A 20,163-nucleotide genomic window follows, 5' to 3' on the forward strand; every position below is an offset into this window, starting at 1 on the left:
TTCATGATTACTTAGAAAGTCTAATTGCAAACTTACTAGGCGCCCAATCCAACTCTGCCTCATGCTTCCTGCACCACTCAGTGCTGTGCCATAGCATCACTGCGGCCCAAACCTCAGGTGTGATTAGTTCCTCCTTTATCCAATAAGCATTGAGGTTCCTTTCCGCAAACAGCCATTGAGCTGCCAGGTGTGAGGACTAGACGATGAGGAAAGTTCACCCTCCACAATGTCCCAGTGCTCTAAATGTGTTCCTTTTCCCACTGTCACATGACCTGGTGAAGGCCTTCACCATCACCTTCACCCTGAACCTGTGCCCTCTGAAATCATCTGGTGTATGCACTGTTGCCAAAGTAAAGCTCCATCTCCTACAGAATGAAACGGGACCTCCTGGGCCTGATATGCAACCCCTCTGTGACCCCACCACTTGGCTAGCCTTCCCACCACCACTGTCCTGCACACACCCTAAGCTTCAGTCACACCAGTTTCTTTGTTTCCTGTGCCGGCCCCACCCGCATCTTTGTCCCTGTTCTTCCCCCGCAAGGAAGTCCTGACCACTGCTCTCGTTTGTTCTCTCCTTGCCCATCAAAGGCTGCTCGAGACCTACCCCAAATCCCTCTGTGAAGCTAACCAGGCCCTGCCCCTGGCATTCCCATTGTCCATCTCTAATTGCCCCTGTCACATTCTGCCTGTCTTCAGGTTGTGAGTGAGCCCCCTACTCGATTAGAAGGTCCCTGATCAGGACCAGAGCTTGCTCCTCTCAGATGCCCTTCCCCCACAGCACTCACCACAGTGCCAGATACAGTAGGTGCCACAACATGAGTGAGCCACATCGAATGAGTTGAAGTTTTGCTCCACTGACCAATGAGGAAGGGCAATCACAGCGCTCCTCCTCAGCTTTGTCCTCAGGCTCTCAGCCCTTGATGCCCAAGCCCCCTCCGCTGCTGTTGGTCACAGCCCGTTGTCTGTCCCCACTCTGCCCCACCCAGGCCTGGCACGCGTGGGCAGTGATGAACTTCGAAGCTGTGCTCCACTACAAACATCAGAACCAAGCCCGCGACGAGAAGAAGAAGCTGCGTCACGCCAGCGGGGCCAACATCACCAACACGACCACTGCCTCCAGCACAGCAGCTGCCACCACCACCGCCACCAGCACTGAGGGCAGCAACAGCGAGAGCGAGGCTGAGAGCAGCGAGAACAGCCCTACACCCTCTCCTCTGCAGAAGAAGGTCGCTGAGGTACCCAGCCCTTCCTCCTCCGGGGACCGACTCAGGCACCAGGCACTCTGAGTGGACACGTGGCTGGGCTTATAGGAATCAGGCTTTCCTCCAAAGTGCCAGATGGAGCTAGAAAGCATTGCTTATTTGCCATGAGGCATCGTTGGAGCTTTTGTGTGCATACTGTGTTTGGGGAGCTGACATAGCCCCGAGCCGAAGAACGAGTTCCTTGTCGTTCTTCCCGTGCATGAGCTCATCCTCCCAAGGCCCTGGCCTGTGTGTGTGGGTGGCCGTGCACATCTGCCGGTCCACTCTGAGGACAGCCTGGCGGGATCCTCCTGTCTTTGGGCTGTCAGTTCAGAATGTACCTTGGGCTGTTCAGAGATTCAGCCTCACCTCCTCTGCCACCCTGTTCAGGAAGCCACCATTACCCCAAGATAATAACAGTTATGACACCACTGCCATTTATTGAGTGCTTGCTATGTGCCAGGTACCGATTTAAAGGCTTTTTATGCATTACCTGACTTCTTCCTCACTACCCACTCTTGGAGGTGGGTACAGTTAGTATGCTTTCGCCCATTTTACAGATGAGAAAGCTGAGACAAGAGTGTCACTAACACATATGTTCCTACAGGATCTATCCAAAACCCTCTTGATGTACACTGTCCCCGCCGTCCAGGGCTTCTTCCGTTCTATCTCCTTGTCACGAGGCAACAACCTCCAGGATACTCTCAGGTATCAGGGACGGGAAGGGGAAACTGTGGTAGGCCATGGGAATGACAGAACACAGAAGTTATACATAAAGTCCTTCTCCCTTCCCCACCCTGATCAGTACATCCAACAGTAACAGCTGACCAGGCCCCACCCCTGTGGGTGAAACCTGCAAAGATTGAGGAGAAGTGGCCTGAGGAGTCTCCCTGTGGTTTGTTACACAGAGAAGAAGAAACTCACCTGTTTGTTGCAATATTGGTGAAACCCCCTCAGCTTTTAGAGCCAACTCTGAGAGGCTAAATAAACGGCATGGGCCAGCCAATCCAGCGGCTGCAGGGGACAAGGGCGGCCTCCTTTTGTTTTGGGATATCCAGCCGGCTAAGCATCAGCTTTCCGAATTGCCACTGGTGTCTAGGCGACTTTCTACCTGTGCAGAGATTATCCCTGGGTTGCCCGTGGGCCCATCTGTTAGATTTCTGAGCTTGTACCATGGTGATCCCTCCACCTTATCTGAGTGAAATGACTTTTCACTGGGGATGATCCTGTGGTGTTAGTCGAACACTGCGGCCTCCACCACCCACCCACTCGCAGTGGTCCTGAGAGCGAACACCTTGGAGAGCCACGGATGTGAGGCCCGGCCAGTTCTCCTCTCAGTCTTCAAGGTGAGAAACACAGACAAACCGGGGAACATTTCCTGTGACTTTCTCACTTTTCTTTTCCAGAGTCCTCACCTTGTGGTTTGATTATGGTCACTGGCCAGATGTAAACGAAGCCTTAGTGGAAGGGGTGAAAGCCATCCAGATCGACACGTGGTTACAGGTGAGGACACTTGGTTACAGGTGAGATGGGTCAGCTCTCACTCCTCCATCTCCTCTTAGATCCAAGCAGCGTTGGGAGTAGCAGGTGGCCTGCGGTATACAGTGGTGAGGAAGTAGGGATCAGTCCCAAGGTCAAGACTTCATATTTTCATTAGTTTCTTTTAGAGAACTGAAGGGAATGAACCATTTCCGTGCCCAACAGAAGCTACCAAAACAAGTGACAAGAGCTAGTCCTTGCCCAGAATAACCAGCGTTGTTTCCATGTCTCATATGCTGCATAACTGTGTCTTTTTTAATAACAGGTTATACCTCAGCTCATTGCAAGAATTGATACGCCCAGGCCCTTGGTGGGCCGCCTCATTCACCAGCTTCTCACAGACATTGGTCGGTACCACCCCCAGGTATGTGGAGACCTTGGGCAGGTTGCTCATCTGAGCTGCCTTTTGCTTTGGTGCTCAGCCTTTCCTAAAGCTGCTCCCGAGACAGTGAGGAAATGGGGCCGGCCTCCCGTCCTGCAGTCCCAGCAGCCTTTGTCAGAGAGCGATGGCCCCGCCTGGTCCTCAAACGAGCATCAGGATCATACAGTTTCTTTTGTCCTCCTCCTTAAAGTTAGTGTCAGGCTCCTTTCACACATGTTTGCACAGCTTCCTCTCTGTTTGCTTCAGGCCCTCATCTACCCCCTGACTGTGGCTTCTAAGTCTACGACCACAGCCCGTCACAATGCAGCCAACAAGATTCTGAAGAACATGTGCGAGCACAGTAACACCCTGGTGCAGCAGGCCATGATGGTGAGTCAGGAGCAGTGCGGGCTTCCACTGACCCTGGTCACCGGGCCAGAGGGCTTGAGCTGTTGTTTATCTCCCTCTGACAGTGCTGCATGCTCCCTCTGGCTGCCAGAAAGAGCACCTTCTATTTCTCCAAGACATTCTGAGTTTAGTTTATCCTTGGTCTTCTCTCCTCCCCTTTGGGATCCAGGTGAGTGAGGAGCTGATTCGAGTGGCCATCCTGTGGCATGAGATGTGGCATGAAGGCCTGGAAGAAGCTTCTCGTTTGTACTTTGGGGAGAGGAACGTGAAAGGCATGTTTGAGGTGCTGGAGCCCCTGCACGCGATGATGGAACGGGGACCCCAGACTCTGAAAGAGACATCCTTTAACCAGGTATGGGGTAGCAAAGCCTGATAGACATGGCCCAAAGCATTTGTCAGACCCCTTTCCTTCTAGCCTTTCCACTGACTTGAATAAAATGTACTGTGTCAGAGGTCACAGGATATAAAAACACCAGAAATTTAATTGTCATTAAATTTTAAACCCTCCCAAAATTTTAAGTGGAAAACCACAAGATCCGTCACGAGGTCTTACTTTACCTAACAAGCCATCCTGAAATTGGCAGCTCCAGGAATGGAGAGCTGCAGAGCGGCCCTTGTAAGCCCTCCATGCCACTGCCTCCCAGCCAGTGTGCTCTGAGGAGCGCTGCTGTCTTCTGGGACTTAGCCTGTGGCTTAAATCAACACCCGTGACCATTTGCGAATTTCCCCTGCATTCCTCTCAGGCATATGGTCGAGATTTAATGGAGGCCCAAGAGTGGTGCAGGAAGTACATGAAATCAGGGAATGTCAAGGACCTCACCCAAGCCTGGGACCTCTATTACCATGTGTTCAGACGAATCTCAAAGCAGCTGCCTCAGGTAGGATCTTCAGGTTCTAGCAGGATTAACTGTCATTATAGTCCTTTCTGTTTTACTACCTACAGATGTTCTAACACTAATCCCAAAGCACCTGCTTTCACTTGTACTTGCACATTTGGGACAAGTCATTGCTATTAGCAATTCATTAAAAAATACTTAAATTGCATTTTAGTTCCTCCCTGGAGGCAGAAAACTAATCCCTGTGGTAATTATTCACAGCTCACATCCTTAGAACTGCAATATGTTTCCCCCAAACTTCTGATGTGCCGGGACCTTGAATTGGCTGTGCCAGGAACATATGACCCCAACCAGCCAATCATTCGCATTCAGTCCATAGCACCATCTTTACAAGTCATCACATCCAAGCAGAGGCCCCGGAAGTTGACACTTATGGGTAAGGACCACTCTGTGCATCTCCTTCCCACCCTGGCTGAACCCCTACCCCTTCTTGGAAAGTACTGCTTGCTGTTCACACTGATTTTTCACATGCTCTGTCTCTCCCGTGTTTACTGTGAGGGGGATAGAGGACAAGTGGATTTCTCCTTATTCCTTCCTCCTTGGGACTCCTAGTCCTTCATAAAGCTGCACTTGTGTAAGTGAAGCATAATGATCCTGCACACAACCAAGTGGGGGCATTGTGAGGCTTGCAGCATGGAGGAACTGTGAGGCAGCGGTGGGGGAACTGGTGAGGCCGACAGAGCCATCTGGGCGAATGGACGTGACAGGCTACATTGAAGGAAGACCTCTGAGCTCTGGACTATTGTTTTGTTTTTTTTACCATCACAGCCCGTCTTTGTGGGAAATGACTGTGTAAAATCCAAACAAGTAGGAATGAATCCTCACAGTGAGGTTTGCTACCTGTCGGGATAGTTTTGGGAGGCCTAAGTACTCTTGTGGCACTTTGAGGTCTTTTGCCTTTGGTACTAATGCTCATGTTTTCTAAATGCAGCGATTATTCATCAGCACCAATTCCTTGTCCACAGTGATTGTCTCTCCACAGACTGGTGTCTTCTAGTACTAAAACATGTGTCAGTTAGGTTCCCGGCAATATTTAGTTAGAGAGACCTAATGAAGGAACTGTTTCCAGAGGTGTGAGCAGAGGAGAACCAACAGTGAGAAGCTATTACCCCCACTCTCCAGACCCACCAAGGGCTTTTACCACCAGAAGCTATAGCCCAGGTAGAGGGCCGTAGCTGCTTCTAGAACTGTGGCCAGGCTGGGTGTCGGGCAAATACCCTGACCTGTCTCTTCCTGCATTCTTACCTCCTGCCAGTGCCCTCATTGGCCAAGCCCAACTGGGAGCCCAGGTGATACAGTCTGGAGAGGCCAGGCTTCTCAGGTCAGAGCAGGACAGAGAAGGCCAGAGTGTGTTGGGAAGGGAAATATTCAAGAATGACCATTTCTATGCACAATCATTCCTGGTCCTGCCCTGGCTAGTGTGGCTTAGTTGGTTGGAGTATCATCCCATGCACCAGAAGGTCACAGGTTTAGTAATCCCCGGCTGGGGCTCATACAGGAGGCAGCTAATCGATGCATCTCTCACATTGATGTTTCTCTCTCTGCTTTCCTCCCTCTCTAAAATACAATAAAAAATCATTTCTGGTCCTCAAAGACAGAGCTTTTTAAATTTAATTCATTCATTCATTTTGATTAATCCTCACCTGAGGATATTTTTCCATTGATTTTTAGAGAGAATGGAAAGGGGAGAGAGAAACAGAAACATCGATGTGAGAGAGACATCAATTAGTTGCTTCCTGCACGCGCCCCGACAAGTGCCAGGGACCCTGCAACCCAGGTATGTGCCCTTGACCAGAATCAAACCTGAGACCTTTCAGTCCACAGGTTGACTCTCTATCCACTGAGCCAAATTGGCTAGGGCTATTTATTTATTTTAAATATATTTTCATTGGTTTCAGAGAAGAAGAGAGAAATAGAAACATCAATGATGAGAGGGAATCATTGATCAGCTGCCTCCTGCCTCCCCCCTACTGCAAATGGAGCCTGCAACCCAGACATGTGCCCTGACTGAGAATCGAACCATGACCTCCTGGTTCATAGGTTGATGCTCAACCACTGAGCCACACCAGTCTGGCTCTTTTTAAATTGAACATCACATTGAGGGAGCATCGAAAGCAGGGCTGTTCTTTTTATCGATTCTAGGGAGTTTTATATGCAGTCTGTAGGCTCTTTTTAAGACAGTGGTGGTCTACCCCCTGACAGGTTTAAGACCCTCTGATCTCCACTAACTGCTCCTACCATTCTTTACAGGCAGCAACGGGCATGAGTTTGTTTTCCTCCTGAAGGGCCATGAAGACCTGCGGCAGGACGAGCGAGTGATGCAGCTCTTCGGCCTGGTTAACACCCTTCTGGCCAATGACCCAACATCTCTTCGGAAGAACCTCAGGTATTCAGGATGCATGGAAATGGCAATGATTTGAGAAGTCTGCTAGTTTTTTCCTACATCTCTCCCATGTAGTCACGTACTTGTATGAATAAAAATAAGAAAAATACATACCTGACAGGAAGCCATCGATAGCCACGGTATCAAACACAAAAAGAAAAATCCTCCATATTTTTAGAGTGTTCGCATGTGAAATGTCTTTAACAACCTCCGAAGGATCCAGAATGGGACTTTGTGGCCATTAGACTGGAGATTCTGCAAATTTGATGTGTTGTAGCCGAGGTGGGGTTCCAGCTGGGCCAGACCTTTCCTGTCCTCAGTACTCTTACCCCTCTTTCTATTAAGATTATGAATATTTACATTTCTAAGCTGAGTTGGAACATGTGAGAGTTTATTTTAGGCTTAGAAATAATCACTGAATTTCCCCTCAAAGCACTGAGTTGGTTAGGCTGGTTGAGAGTCTGCTGTGCTTCTGCACTATCAGGGCACCATCTGTATGTGATACCTTAATTCTTTGCACACACCTCACAACAGCCCTGTGCAGGGGTTCACTGAAACTAGTTTGCATGTGCCATGAGCGGCGAAGGTGTACTCTGTTTACTGTACAATAATCCTGCTTTCCTGTGGGCACCAGCATCCAGAGATATGCAGTCATTCCTTTATCAACCAACTCGGGCCTCATCGGCTGGGTCCCCCACTGTGACACACTGCATGCCCTCATCCGGGACTACAGGGAGAAAAAGAAGATCCTTCTCAACATTGAGCATCGCATCATGTTGCGGGTATGTGATGAGGCTGCCAGACCCAGCCCTATAACGTCTCGGAGGCAAAATTGACCAGTTGGGAAAGGCTATGCAAAGCTGTTTTTCTGTGCTGTTCTGTATGTCCATCACTGAAAAGCCGATTTGAGGGGATTAACCATTAAAGAAGTTTAAGGAAGTGAGTCCTAAAGAAGACAACCTTCTCTAAGAAACAGGACCCTAAAGCCCAAAATTTAAGGTTTCACCATCCGAGGTGAGACTGGACAGTATGACTCATCAGTACCTAATGCATACAGAGCCCTGGCCTGTGGAGCAGTGATGAGAGGAGCTGTGTAGGTAATGAGAAAGAATTGTTTGTTACCCGGAAACGTGACCCCTCCAGTGCTCTCGTTCTCACCAGTGGGCTTGTGCTGCTGTGAGGCCTGATGTTTTACCCTCAGGCTCTGGCAATTCCTGTGGTCCTAGGTGAGAGTGGCCCCTCCCATTTTTTCCTTTGCAACGTTCTTACTTCACTTCTCCTTTTGGCTGTGGTGGTGAAATTGGAACCCAGCTCTGCCTGGACCTCAGCCTTATTTCCTCTTGGGTTTAAGCTGCTTGTCTTGGGCTGCTCTCTCAGAATGCTTGTGTCCTGATACAGATGGCTCCGGACTACGATCACCTAACTCTGATGCAGAAGGTAGAGGTGTTTGAGCACGCCGTCAATAACACAGCTGGGGACGACCTGGCCAAGCTGCTGTGGCTGAAAAGTCCCAGCTCCGAGGTACGGCACTCGGCTCCATGCACTCACTGCACTTTGGCACACCCACCCTTGTCAGGATGCTTTCTCATTTGTTCATGCTCCTGTGGGCGAATTTTGTCATGGTTAGCTGGAGATTATGTACAATCTTTTATTACAAAGATTAAATGGGTAAGCCGTGCACTTTAGCAGATGTAGATTTAGTACTTTAATGTTTCTCTTGTTACTTATGATAGTATTTGAGTTCTTTATATATTAAGGTGATTAAATCTTTTTCATGTGTGTTATAAATTTCCTGTTTATTTGCTGTTTTAATTTTGTTAATGGTATGTTTCTTGGTTTTGAATTTTGCTTTGTTTTTTATATACAGGCATTTTTAAAGTTACAAATTACCAGATTTTTAATTATTTAAAAGTTGTGCCTTGGGCTTTATATTTAAAAAAAACCCTAATAATGCCGAAACCGGTTTGACTCAGTGGATAGAGCGTTGGCCTGCAGACTCAAGGGTCCCAGGTTCGATTCCGGTCAAGGGCATGTACCTTGGTTGCGGGCACATCCCCAGTAGGGGGTGTGCAGGAGGCAGCTGATCGATGTTTCTCTCTCATCGATGTTTCTAACTATCACTCTCTCTTCCTCTCTGTAAAAAAATCAATAAAATATATTTAAAAAAAAAAAAACCCTAATAAAAAAAGGGGGGAGAAAGGAAGGCCCTCTGCACTTCAAGATTATATCTTTTAACATATATTGTAATAATTATAAGATTTGTTTTTACATTTAAATCTTTAACCCAATTTGGAATCGAGCATTAGGATATACATTTTATTTTCTTATGATGACTAGCTAATACCACAATATTTACCATATAAACCGTCCTTCCCCTATTTAAAAGATTCTTTTTTTTTTTCACTTAAATATATTTTTATTAATTTCAGAAAGGAAGGAAGAGGGAGAGAGGATAGAAACATCAATGATGAGAGAGAATCATTGATTGGCTGCCTCCTGCATGCCCCACACTAGGGATCGAGCCCGCAACCCCGGCATGTGCCCTGACCAGGAATTGAACCGTGACCTCCTGGTTCATAGGTAGATGCTCAGCCACTGACCCATGCCAGCCAGGCCCCTTTTTTGTTATACACTAAATTCTTACATGCCTTGGGATTTATTTCTAGAGCTTCTATTCTCTTTCATTGATGTTTCTGCCTGTTTCTCTTCAAGTACCTTACTCTTAATACAAGTCTCATTGGCTATTTTCCAGATACATTTCTCATTGGCTATTTTCCAGATACATTTTGGGAACATTTTGTCAAGGTCCCCCAAAAAAGTGCCACTGAAGTTTTATTGGAATTCCATTAAACGTACCTAATAATTTGGGAGGATATCTTGACAATCTTAAGTGGATATCCTTAAATGGATATTTTCATTTATTCAAGTCTTTACATTTCTAAGCTGAGTTTAATTATTCATCTAAGTTCTGCACATTTTTTAGTTTATTCTGAGCATGATTTATTATTTTTTGTAATTGTGAATGGGATCTTTATTCCATTCTACATTCTAACTGCTTATGATAGAATATAAGCAAATAATTGATTGTGTACACTTATTGTGTACACCTTGTTTAGCCTTCCTCTTGTGTACACTTATGATAGAATATAAGCAAATAATTGATTGTGTACACTTATTGTGTACACTTTTGTTTAAAGTTTCCAGAGCCTGGTTCACTCGTGCTCCTGTGTTCTAGGTGTGGTTTGATCGAAGAACCAATTATACCCGCTCTTTAGCTGTCATGTCCATGGTTGGGTATATTTTGGGCCTGGGAGATAGGTGAGTGAGTTTACTTTGTTTCTTTAAGTCTTCTTTCTCCATTGTGGTGGTCTTGAATGGTTTTATTTTGTTTTCCAATGAGATTTCTGACCATTTGGTAAATGTTTGTATTTTGTACTTTAGGCATTTTTTGCGGCATCAACCTTAGTCTCCTATTTATTATCCATGCCTGCGAGCAACACATCAAACTAAAGGAAAGGAAAATCATAGTTCAAGGGTACTACTTTCTGCATAGGTTGGTTTCATGTATTAAAAAACCATATTAAATCCAGTTGATTTGATTGATTCAATAAACATTTATCAATCACCACTATGTTAAGATAAATAATTCTATTTCTGTAATTGAAACCAACCAAAGTAGATCCTGCCAATATTTCTTCATAATAAATTTCATCTTAATGTACTGACTGGAGTGGTTAAGGAATGTTCAGAAATTGACTCAATAGACTTTTTAAAAAAACTACTTATGTCCACTATTTTTTCTCCTGGGATCATGTCTCATACACTTATTTGAGAGTAAAGATAATTTTATCACACAAAATAATAAATACTTTAAAAAAAAAAAAAAAGCAGAATGCCTGTTTACAGAATTCAGGTGGTCCTGCCTGGATGGGCTCAGGGCGACGAGGCCCTGTGATGGGTCCTGAGCAGTAATGACAGAGCCTGTCCTCTGAGATGCCAGCGCTGCCAGCAACAATTATTATCATGGTATCGTGGGCAGCTTGTGATTCACACAGATAAATCCTGTTTCAGGCCTACGGCAGGGGTTGGCAACCTTTTTCTTAAAGACCAGATAATATTTTTGGCTTTGTTGGCCATACGATCTCTGTCACAATTGCTCATGTCTGCTGTTGTAGCACAAAAGCATCCTGAATGCTCAATACTTTAAAAAATGAGCATAACAGTGTTCCAATAAAACTTTTATTTACAAAAACAGGTGGGGGCCTGGATTTGGCCTGACAGCTGTGCTTTGCCAACCTGTGGCCTAGAGCAGTGGTAGGCAAACTCATTAATCAACAGAGCCAAATATCAACAGTACAATGATTGAAATTTCTTTTGAGAGTCAAATTTTTTAAACTTAAACTTCTCCTAACGCCACTTCTTCAAAATAGACTCTCCCAGGCTGTGGTATTTTGTGGAAGAGCCACACTCAAGGGGCCAAAGAGCCGCATGTGGCTCGCGAGCCGCAGTTTGCCGGCCACGGGCCTAGCGTATCACATACTTGTTGATTTATTTATCAGAGTTGCTCTCTTGACCCTCTCCTTCCCCCGCCCCCGGTCTCTATTTCTGTTTCTCAAAGACACCCATCCAACCTGATGCTGGACCGGCTGAGCGGGAAGATCCTGCACATTGACTTTGGGGACTGCTTTGAGGTGAGCACATGTTCCCGGATGGCCAGTTTTCACCCTCCTCTGACCACTTTGGCAAACTCAAGCTCACCCTGCCTCTCCTGCCAAGGTGCTAGGATGTCAGTCTAAAAAATGAAATCCATGCTCTTTAATACTTGGTTTACTTGGACTCAAACTGCCCTTGGGGTAAGGGCCACTCACTCACTGAGCCTCCTTGAATGGAGGACCCTCATCCTCCGCACGGCCTGCTGGTCCATGGCCTGAGCATGATGCACACTTTTTCTTTTTGTTTCTTCTTTCCCTCTCTCTCTTTTTTTCTCCTTAGTTGTCTTTTAAATCCCTGTGATAAGTCCCCTCACTAAACTCAAGTTATTTCATTTCTGTGCTTAATTGAAATAGAAAGGAAAGGAAACTCCCCCCCCCCCCCCCCCCCCATTTACCTGGCATTAGCCAAAGAAAACAATCTAACAACTGGACTTGGGTTTTTCCCTTTATTACCCTGTAGGTGGCTATGACCAGAGAGAAATTCCCAGAGAAGATTCCGTTTAGACTGACAAGAATGTTGACCAATGCTATGGAGGTGAGTAGATATTGGTAACAAGCTGCTTTGAAATGGGGGCAGTACAGTCACAGCCTTCTCTGACAACAGACTTGCTTGTTAGAGCTCACCAGTTTCCCAGAATGCCTGGAGTATTACCATTCTTTATGTCACATGAATCACAATGTTTCATATGAATCACAATTGTGACCTCACTGATCCCTTGCTCTGAAGACATTCCCAGCCTGATACATGGGTATTGGCCTGTGTCTGCTTCCTCAGTGGGGCGGGGGAGGGGTATGGGGGTGGGCAGGGTGAACCCTCTCACTGTGTGACTTTTGGTCCTGAGGCCTTAAGGGCCAGTATCAGTGACTTGTGTGGTGAGTGGCTCTGGCCCTTGTACAGGTTACTGGTCTGGATGGCAACTATAGAATCACATGCCACACAGTGATGGAAGTGCTTCGGGAACACAAGGACAGCGTCATGGCTGTGCTGGAAGCCTTTGTCTACGACCCCTTGCTGAACTGGAGGCTGATGGACAGTGAGTATTAGCAAGTGCCTGGGAGCTGGAGTCCGCACCCTCCCCAATTAGGAGTATTTGATTTCAGTACATTTCACTAGCCTATGGCCCTTCAAGCCTGGAGCCTGAGCCATATTACTGAGCAATTGCATTACATTTCACAAAGTAGCTCTGGTGTTTGCAAATGAATTTCAAGTATTTTTATTAGCCAGAACATAAAACTCCAGTCACCAATTTGCATATTAACTAAAATATTTTTCATTATAAATGAAGTACCTCAGTGCTTTTTGTTTGTTTAGGTTTCATATAGAGTAACAAGCTGGAATTTTGATAGGAAATGCAAACAGCTGTGATTTGAGTCAGCAGTGTCTCCATCTGCCCTTTGTTCCCACCTTCTTAGTTTATTAACAAGAAGAGTTTACTAACAAGAGGGGTCTGATCACTGCGATTAAGTCATGCTTTCACCTTAGGGGATCTGGTTTACATTATCTAAATCCAACCTGACGATATAGAGTCCCTCAGGATTGGACATCCAGGCTAACATCCACCCACAACTCCTGAGTGATACATCTTTGGTTCTGTCTTAGAGGATATATATAGCTTTTGGAAATACCGTATTTTTATGATTGTAAGAAAATGTCCCATCAACCAAGTTTCTTTCAAGTCAAAGTCTGAGGAACTCTTTAATCGTCCCTTTACTTCTTTCTCTAGCAAATACCAAAGGCAACAAGCGATCCCGGACAAGGACAGATTCCTACTCTGCTGGCCAGTCAGTAGGTGGGTGCCCCCCCGTGGGAGACTGCACATTCTGTTCCCTTCTATCCAGAGTGTTTCTGGAGCAGGGTGAGCTCTGCTACTGCCATTAAGAGGCATGACTTACAGTAGGAACGGATGCTGAATATGAAGGAAGTCACCCTGAGGGAAGGAAGATTCTATCACTGCTAGTCTCACCTCAGAGGCTTTATTTAACCTCAGTAACGTGTATAGAACTATCTACTGAGCACCAAGCACCTGGTATATGTTTTTTTATTTAATGCCTCTCAGGATGGAGTGGGTACCTAAAGCTCAGAAATTTTTTTTTAAAATATATTTTATTGATTTTTTACAGAGAGGAAGAGAGAGGGATAGAGAGTTAGAAACATCGATCAGCTGCCTCTTGCACACCCCCTAATGGGGATGTGCCCGCAACTAAGGTACATGCCCTTGACCGGAATCGAACCTGGGACCCTTGAGTCCGCAGGCCAACGCTCTTTCCATTTAGCCAAACCGGTTTCGGCTAAAGCTCAGAAATTTTGATCATCTATCCTATCTTAATGTAGTTATAGAAATAAAGTTAAAGGTGTGTCTGAATATTAGTTAGTATTTAGCATGCCCTTTTAGCAGTGTGTGGATTGGGATAGTTGTTAGCTATACCAGTGGTCGGCAAACTCATTAGTCAGCAGAGCCAAATATCAACAGTACAACGATTGAAATTTCTTTTGAGAGCCAAATTTTTTAAACTTAAACTATACAGGTAGGTACATTGTTATTAACTTAATTAGGGTACTCCTAAGCTGGCCTTTGCTAAAAACTCAAAGGGCCAAAGAGCCGCATGTGGCTCGCGAGCTGCAGTTTGCCGACCACTGAGCTATACTACCTTGATCCTAAAGCATTGTTAACAGCTCAGAAGTGGGAAGGTGGAAACAGCAGAAGTGTACTCACATTGCTGCCTCAGGAGCCAGGAAACCAGGCGAAACATTGTTTCCAAGAGAGTGGTCCACAGAATAGGGCCCCAGGAAGGTAATGCCCCGCAAGGGCCAGAACCCCACAGGGTTTGTGCATGAACACTCTTCAGAGGTCTTACAGTAAAGCTGTTTAACCTTGTTTAGCCTTCCTCTTGTCCCCAAACCCCAGCCTGTCCCTTCTTTCCTCATAAAATCTAATATCACACAGTTCACATTTTGGGAAATACTGTTGGGGATATAAAAAAAGTAAATATTCTCTTCAGTCATTTATGGAACATTTGCAACTAGTTACTTAGCTAAGCCAAATAATGTTTAAGGATGCAAAAAGAATGTAGCATAGAGATTGCCCTAAAGATCAGAATCATATTATAGAATTGACCAAAATATATATTAAATAATAAGAGACCAGTACATTGTGTAATCAAGTATCACGTGATCAGGTTTGGAATAGAACGACTGTGGACTTAGAGAGCAGAGTAACCAATCTGCACTGCAGTAGGTAAGGGAGCTCTTGGGTTGGTGGAATTTAAGCTGAGACTTACTGATCGGATGGAATCCAGATGGGTAGAAGGGAAAAGGGTGTTCTGGGCAGGAAATTAGAATCCTGGGTTACATCTCTGCACATGTGTAGACTCTACCCTAGACACATGATAACATCCTTAAATACCTAAACCACACACGGGATCTGGGGTACCTTGTGCAAGTGACTGGTCTCATCCAAAGTATGTGAGACTTATTGTTGAACTCTCAGGGCTTACCTCTTCACTACCTCATTGGGTGACTTCTACATGCTGCCTGGGGCACGCAGAGGGGAATTAGGCCAGCCAGCTCTGATGCCAGCAGGTGGGAATAGACCCGGTTGATTTTTGTGCCTTAAAAGTTAAGTTCCAGAGGCTCATTAAAAAGTATTATCATCACTGGGTTCATTTTGAAGGTGCGTAGTGTACAAGGGCAATGTGTAAATAACTTCATAATTCTGACTCTAGACTCTTTCTTCCTGAAGGCCATAGTCAGTGGAGGGTGACCCTAAAGCCTGAGGACTTTTTCTCCCCAGAATTGATGTATAAGTTCCTCCAAAGAGTAATACTTCAGCCCTGGCCGGGTGGCTCAGTTGATTGGAACATCATCCTGTACACCAAAAGGTTGCTGGTTCAATTCCCAGTCAGGACACATACCTAGGTTACAGGTTCAATCCCCAGTCAGGGCCCATATGGAAGGCAACCAATTAATGTATCTCTCTCACATCGATGTTTCTCTCTTAACATATTGAGAATTTAAAAAATCCTTAGTCATATGTGTAACCCATTGAAAACTGGTTTTCTTTATATTATTGCCAGTATCTGTCGAACCAAATAAGTCACCAGGTCTTTGACTCATACTCCTATTCTCTATGTCAGAACATTTCATTAATGCTATTCGCCTGAAAAGTCATGCTTTGTAGATTTAAAAGCTTTTAAGTACATAAAGAGTAACATAATGCTTTCTTTCCCCTTAGAGGTAGGTAGGGCCAGTATCAGAGGGAATATAGTGTGTGAAAAATTAGAGCTAATAGCTCAGAACAATGGCTTTTTAAATTTTCTGCTAATTGATTGTTTTCCTCCTAGAAATTTTGGATGGTGTGGAACTTGGGGAACCAGCCCATAAGAAAACGGGGACCACAGTGCCAGAATCTATCCATTCTTTCAGTAAGTCCAACCTCTGAGGACTTGTGCCAGTAACTAGCTCATTAAGAAAATAGCAGCTATGTTTTACCACAAGAGGGTCAATGAGATGAAGCAACAAAGCCGCCTTTGAGCAGAAAAGGTTCCATGAATTTCTCATTATGTTCTGAGGACAAAGGTAGACACAGAGGAAGAATTGCTCAACACAAGTGAACATTTGAGAAAAGCAGGGGTGTTTATTGACCTGTTGTGATGATCCAATTCTTACTGTTACTTCTACTTTTGTGTATTCCAGTTGGAGATGGTCTGGTCAAACCAGAGGCCCTAAATAAGAAAGCTATTCAGATTATTAACAGAGTTCGAGATAAGCTCACTGGTGAGTATGTGGACATGTTTACTTACAAGGACATAACATCTGAGTGACTTTCTCTCCTGGAATGGTGGTCACCCCCATTTTCTAGTGGTGTTGGTGCCTAAACTATGCTGTTAACCGGAGTGTCTCTGAAACCATCAATTAAGAACCCTCTCTGATTCTCTTTCTAATAAGTTTACTTCAATATAATGTGCTTAATCTCAGCTTAACAGAGGTAAGTAAAGTTATGTTGGGTTCAAAGTCAGCAAAATTCAGGGAAGTTTTTTATCGTGACTGATATTAGAGCAAATCTGACCACCCTGATCGTTGCCAATATGAACTTTGGTAGCTGTAATCGAGTGGAGACTCTGGAAGGAGAGAAATGCGTGCTTGTGTAGAGGAGACATGTCACATTGACCAGACAGTGTGACATGGGGGCGGGAGTCGGGGAAGCCAAAGACCCAGCTGCACCGCTTCCCGTGTGTCTCTTGGTCTGAAGATGACAAGAACGCCTCTCAGAAGACAGTGAGGCTCCTATGAGACATGGGGTGCCAGGTGATTAACATTAGGGCCTGGCACGTAGAGTGGTAGTCAAGGTATATTTATTTATTTATTGAGAACCTACAAGAGCTAGATGCTGAAGAAACAGAGTGGGTAAAATGGACAGATTCCCTGCCTCTGCGGGGCTCGGGGTCTAAAGGGGAACTCTCACTGTGTTAAGTGGAAGAAAGGGACTTGGGCTTTGCTGCCATTGACAGAGGAATGTAATCTGATAGAGAGAGAGAGAGAGAGAGAGAGAGAGAGAGAGAGCTTTGCCCGCTCAGTGGGGATGAATTCAAGAGATCATTATTAGGAGGTGGAATCAAAAGGATTGATGATGCGGAGGGCTCAAAGGTGGCTCCAAGTCATTGGTGACCTTCTGAGAGCTGGGCTGAGCCTGGCAGAGAGACTGAAGCAATTGGAGGGAACATGAAGTGTGAGAGAGAAGCAAAGAAAGCCGACAAGTTCAAAACTCGTGAGAGGTCTGGCTGTGCAGGGATGAGAGGACATACCTAGAGAAGGAGTAGTTGCATGAGAAGGTGTGTTTTTTCTTTAATAGAAAAGAGGAACATGTTTACAAAACAGAAAAGGGCAGTTGAGAGGGAGGGTTCGAGGGCACAAGTGAAAGGAAGGGTAATTGATATTGTAAGGCTCCAAAGCACAGGTGAACTTGCCCTTGAATGGGAGGAGGGACAGCTCTCCAGGGTCATGGGAGCAAAGAAGAGGAAGCGCATATCGAACAAATGCAGCACCTTGAACACCGCCTAACACATCAGGGATCAAAAACTGGGTGCCACAGTTCAGTAATTCAGGAGATGAGGGCGAGAAGCCAGAGGAGAGGTTTGGACATTTGGGGAGAATAGAGGACTTGAAATAATCCTCATGGAAACGGAAAGGCATGTTGCCAAAGAAGCAGCATGAGCTGGCCAGGCAGTGTCACGTGCCTGTTTGAGGTTCGAGGTTATGAATTTATAATGGAAGCAACTGTCCTGTGGGAGGAAAGGCTCAAGTCACGTGGAGGTGAATTTAAAATCCAACTCTCGTATAACCTTTGTACACCTGTGTGAGGATAAACTGATTCGGGCTGCATAGAGAGTTCAGCCAAACAGGAGTTGAAAACCAGGGACAGATTAAATGTTCTCATTTCTCTTGTCCTAGGTCGGGACTTCTCTCATGATGATACTTTGGATGTCCCAACACAAGTGGAGCTGCTCATCAAACAAGCGACATCCCACGAAAACCTCTGCCAGTGCTACATTGGCTGGTGAGCAGGCGTCTCCAAGTACATACGCAGTCAGGACCTACTCTGTGTCCAGTCGCAAATATGATTTGGGGGATACCCATGAAGTGTAATCATAGTTTCATGTCTCTTTAAAAGTTATATTCACTGTGTGTGCTCATTGCTCTAAAAAGAAGAAAATTTTTAAAAAAGGATATATATTTGGAAGGCAAACACCAAAATAAGTTAAAAGTACATTTAACATGGTTTAGAAGAGAGGCCTCCTTATTTTCACGGGGTGGAGGGATCTTTTTGGACTTTTTGCTGTCAATTCTGAGATACAGGAAGGGCAAAGAAAAAAGAAACCAGAGCAGGGACAGAGAAGATGAAAAGACACATCTATGATCTGGGATTGTAACGTCAAGGACCACTTGGGGTCTGCTCTGATTGATTGCCTGAGGCACGCTTGAAGGGAGAGATGAGAGGGCTATAGGAGGTGTCCTGGGAGCGCAGCAGGCTCGGCATTGGCTGGAAAAGATGAGTGCGTCCTGCACGGTTAGTGGTGGGAGATCTCAGGCACTGCCCCAGGGGTTGTCAGACGTTGGTGTTTCCTTTTTCAATGATCTGTGTAAAGCTTTGAAGAGCCCAAATTATTAAAATATTCCTTTTCTTTCTGTCTTCTTAGGTGTCCTTTCTGGTAACTGGAGGCCCAGACGTGCCCACAGCATTTCTCTTGAGCCTTTTGTACTTTGGTATATGCTTCCACTAAGCTGAAACAGTGGTCAGAAAGTTCAGCTTTGTTAAATATTTCAAAATGTAAATGAAAAAAACTACTGTATATTAATAGTTGGTTTAACCAACTTTCTAGCTGCTGTTGAAGAATATATTGTTGAAACACAGGCTTGATTTGGTTCCCAGGACAGTGATCCTACAGAAATCAAGCCATTGATTTTGGGGAACAGAAGATCATAACTTAAGAATTACGGGTTTTGACTTAACTCACAACTCATCGTAAGCATTTGCTGATAGCAGAGTGGCCTAGTCTCTCCTGTCAACATGCACACAGCAAACTCAGCGCAGTCCAGAAACCTCAGATCACGGAGGACACGTCCTAGGATTCTGGACTGTAAGGAAGTGGGAGGAGCCCACTTCATCACTCACCCATCCCAGTACCTCACTGGTCCAGCAACAGCATTTGCAAGATGGACCAAAATGGGTGGGAAAGGTCTGTCTTCTGCCTCACCTGTGATGCTGCGATGTAACACTTCAGTCCAAGGCCCAGACCACTAGGACGGGGGTTTCTTCAGAATGCTGGCGGCCTCGGCTGAGCACAAGCACAGAGGGGACCCCGTGCAGAGGAGTGGCCCGCACGGTCCTGGGATGTGTCTGGTGAGGTCTGAATGCTCTGTGTTTAGAGCAGGGGCTTGGAAAACAAGTGATGTCATGGAGGTGCTGAGCACAGGGAAGGCCTCACCTCCTACATGTTGGGAATGATGAGCAAAACAAATACTAAGTGCACAAAGTATAGAGCGTACCATGTCTAGACTCCATGTTGTATCAGAATAATTTTTGTGCCAATAAATGACATCAGAGTTTTAAAAACGTGTATGAATAACTATTTTTTTCCTTTTGCTTTTTCCCCTTTTGATTTTGTTGTTGTTATTGTTTTTGCTTTTTCCTTTGTTTTTTGTATGAATGGCTTTTTATTCATAATTATTAGTTCATAAAGGAAGCAATTATTCCTTCAACATTCATTTAGCAGTTAGTACTAGGAACTATGACAGACTCTAGATCTACGCGACCTGGTTCGTTTCCTCAGACTGTTCACCAGGCCGAGTGGACCATAACCACCATGCTAAGTGGTAAGGAGCCACAGGTGGGCTCTGAATTCACTGATTGCACTGGGCGGTGAGCCATGAAGGTCATGGAAAGGGGGGCATTTGCCAAGGGTCTTAAAGGATGAGCACGAACTGTCAGATGAAGCAAGTGGGGACATTCTCAGCAGAAAACGGGTGCGGAAATGGCAATTTGTTGTTGTTAATCCTCACCAGAGGATATTTTTCCATTGATTTTTAAAGAAAGTGGAAGATGAGGGGGAGAGAGAGAGAGAAACA

At 45.4% G+C, this 20,163-nt stretch overlaps 1 protein-coding gene across 1 annotated transcript in view; it reads left to right on the plus strand.

Moving 5' to 3' along the window:
* Positions 1–19,634, plus strand: part of MTOR (mechanistic target of rapamycin kinase) — a 111,842-nt gene extending 92,208 nt beyond the window's left edge. Inside the window, exons 39-58 of the mRNA XM_079776770.1 lie at positions 987–1,235; positions 1,849–1,949; positions 2,648–2,744; positions 3,046–3,144; positions 3,409–3,531; positions 3,719–3,901; positions 4,293–4,427; positions 4,647–4,821; positions 6,696–6,831; positions 7,463–7,610; positions 8,227–8,349; positions 10,064–10,146; positions 11,447–11,519; positions 12,001–12,075; positions 12,439–12,574; positions 13,265–13,330; positions 15,882–15,962; positions 16,234–16,314; positions 17,989–18,094; positions 18,735–19,634. Coding sequence (XP_079632896.1) covers positions 987–1,235; positions 1,849–1,949; positions 2,648–2,744; positions 3,046–3,144; positions 3,409–3,531; positions 3,719–3,901; positions 4,293–4,427; positions 4,647–4,821; positions 6,696–6,831; positions 7,463–7,610; positions 8,227–8,349; positions 10,064–10,146; positions 11,447–11,519; positions 12,001–12,075; positions 12,439–12,574; positions 13,265–13,330; positions 15,882–15,962; positions 16,234–16,314; positions 17,989–18,094; positions 18,735–18,750 — 2,286 coding nt within the window. The 3' untranslated portion in view covers positions 18,751–19,634. The remainder of the gene's footprint in view (positions 1–986; positions 1,236–1,848; positions 1,950–2,647; positions 2,745–3,045; positions 3,145–3,408; positions 3,532–3,718; positions 3,902–4,292; positions 4,428–4,646; positions 4,822–6,695; positions 6,832–7,462; positions 7,611–8,226; positions 8,350–10,063; positions 10,147–11,446; positions 11,520–12,000; positions 12,076–12,438; positions 12,575–13,264; positions 13,331–15,881; positions 15,963–16,233; positions 16,315–17,988; positions 18,095–18,734) is intronic.
* Positions 19,635–20,163: the final 529 nt, after the last annotated feature.

Source organism: Cnephaeus nilssonii, assembly GCF_951640355.1.
Source record: "Cnephaeus nilssonii genome assembly, chromosome: 7".
In the NCBI taxonomy this organism is placed as follows: Eukaryota; Metazoa; Chordata; class Mammalia; order Chiroptera; family Vespertilionidae; genus Cnephaeus; species Cnephaeus nilssonii.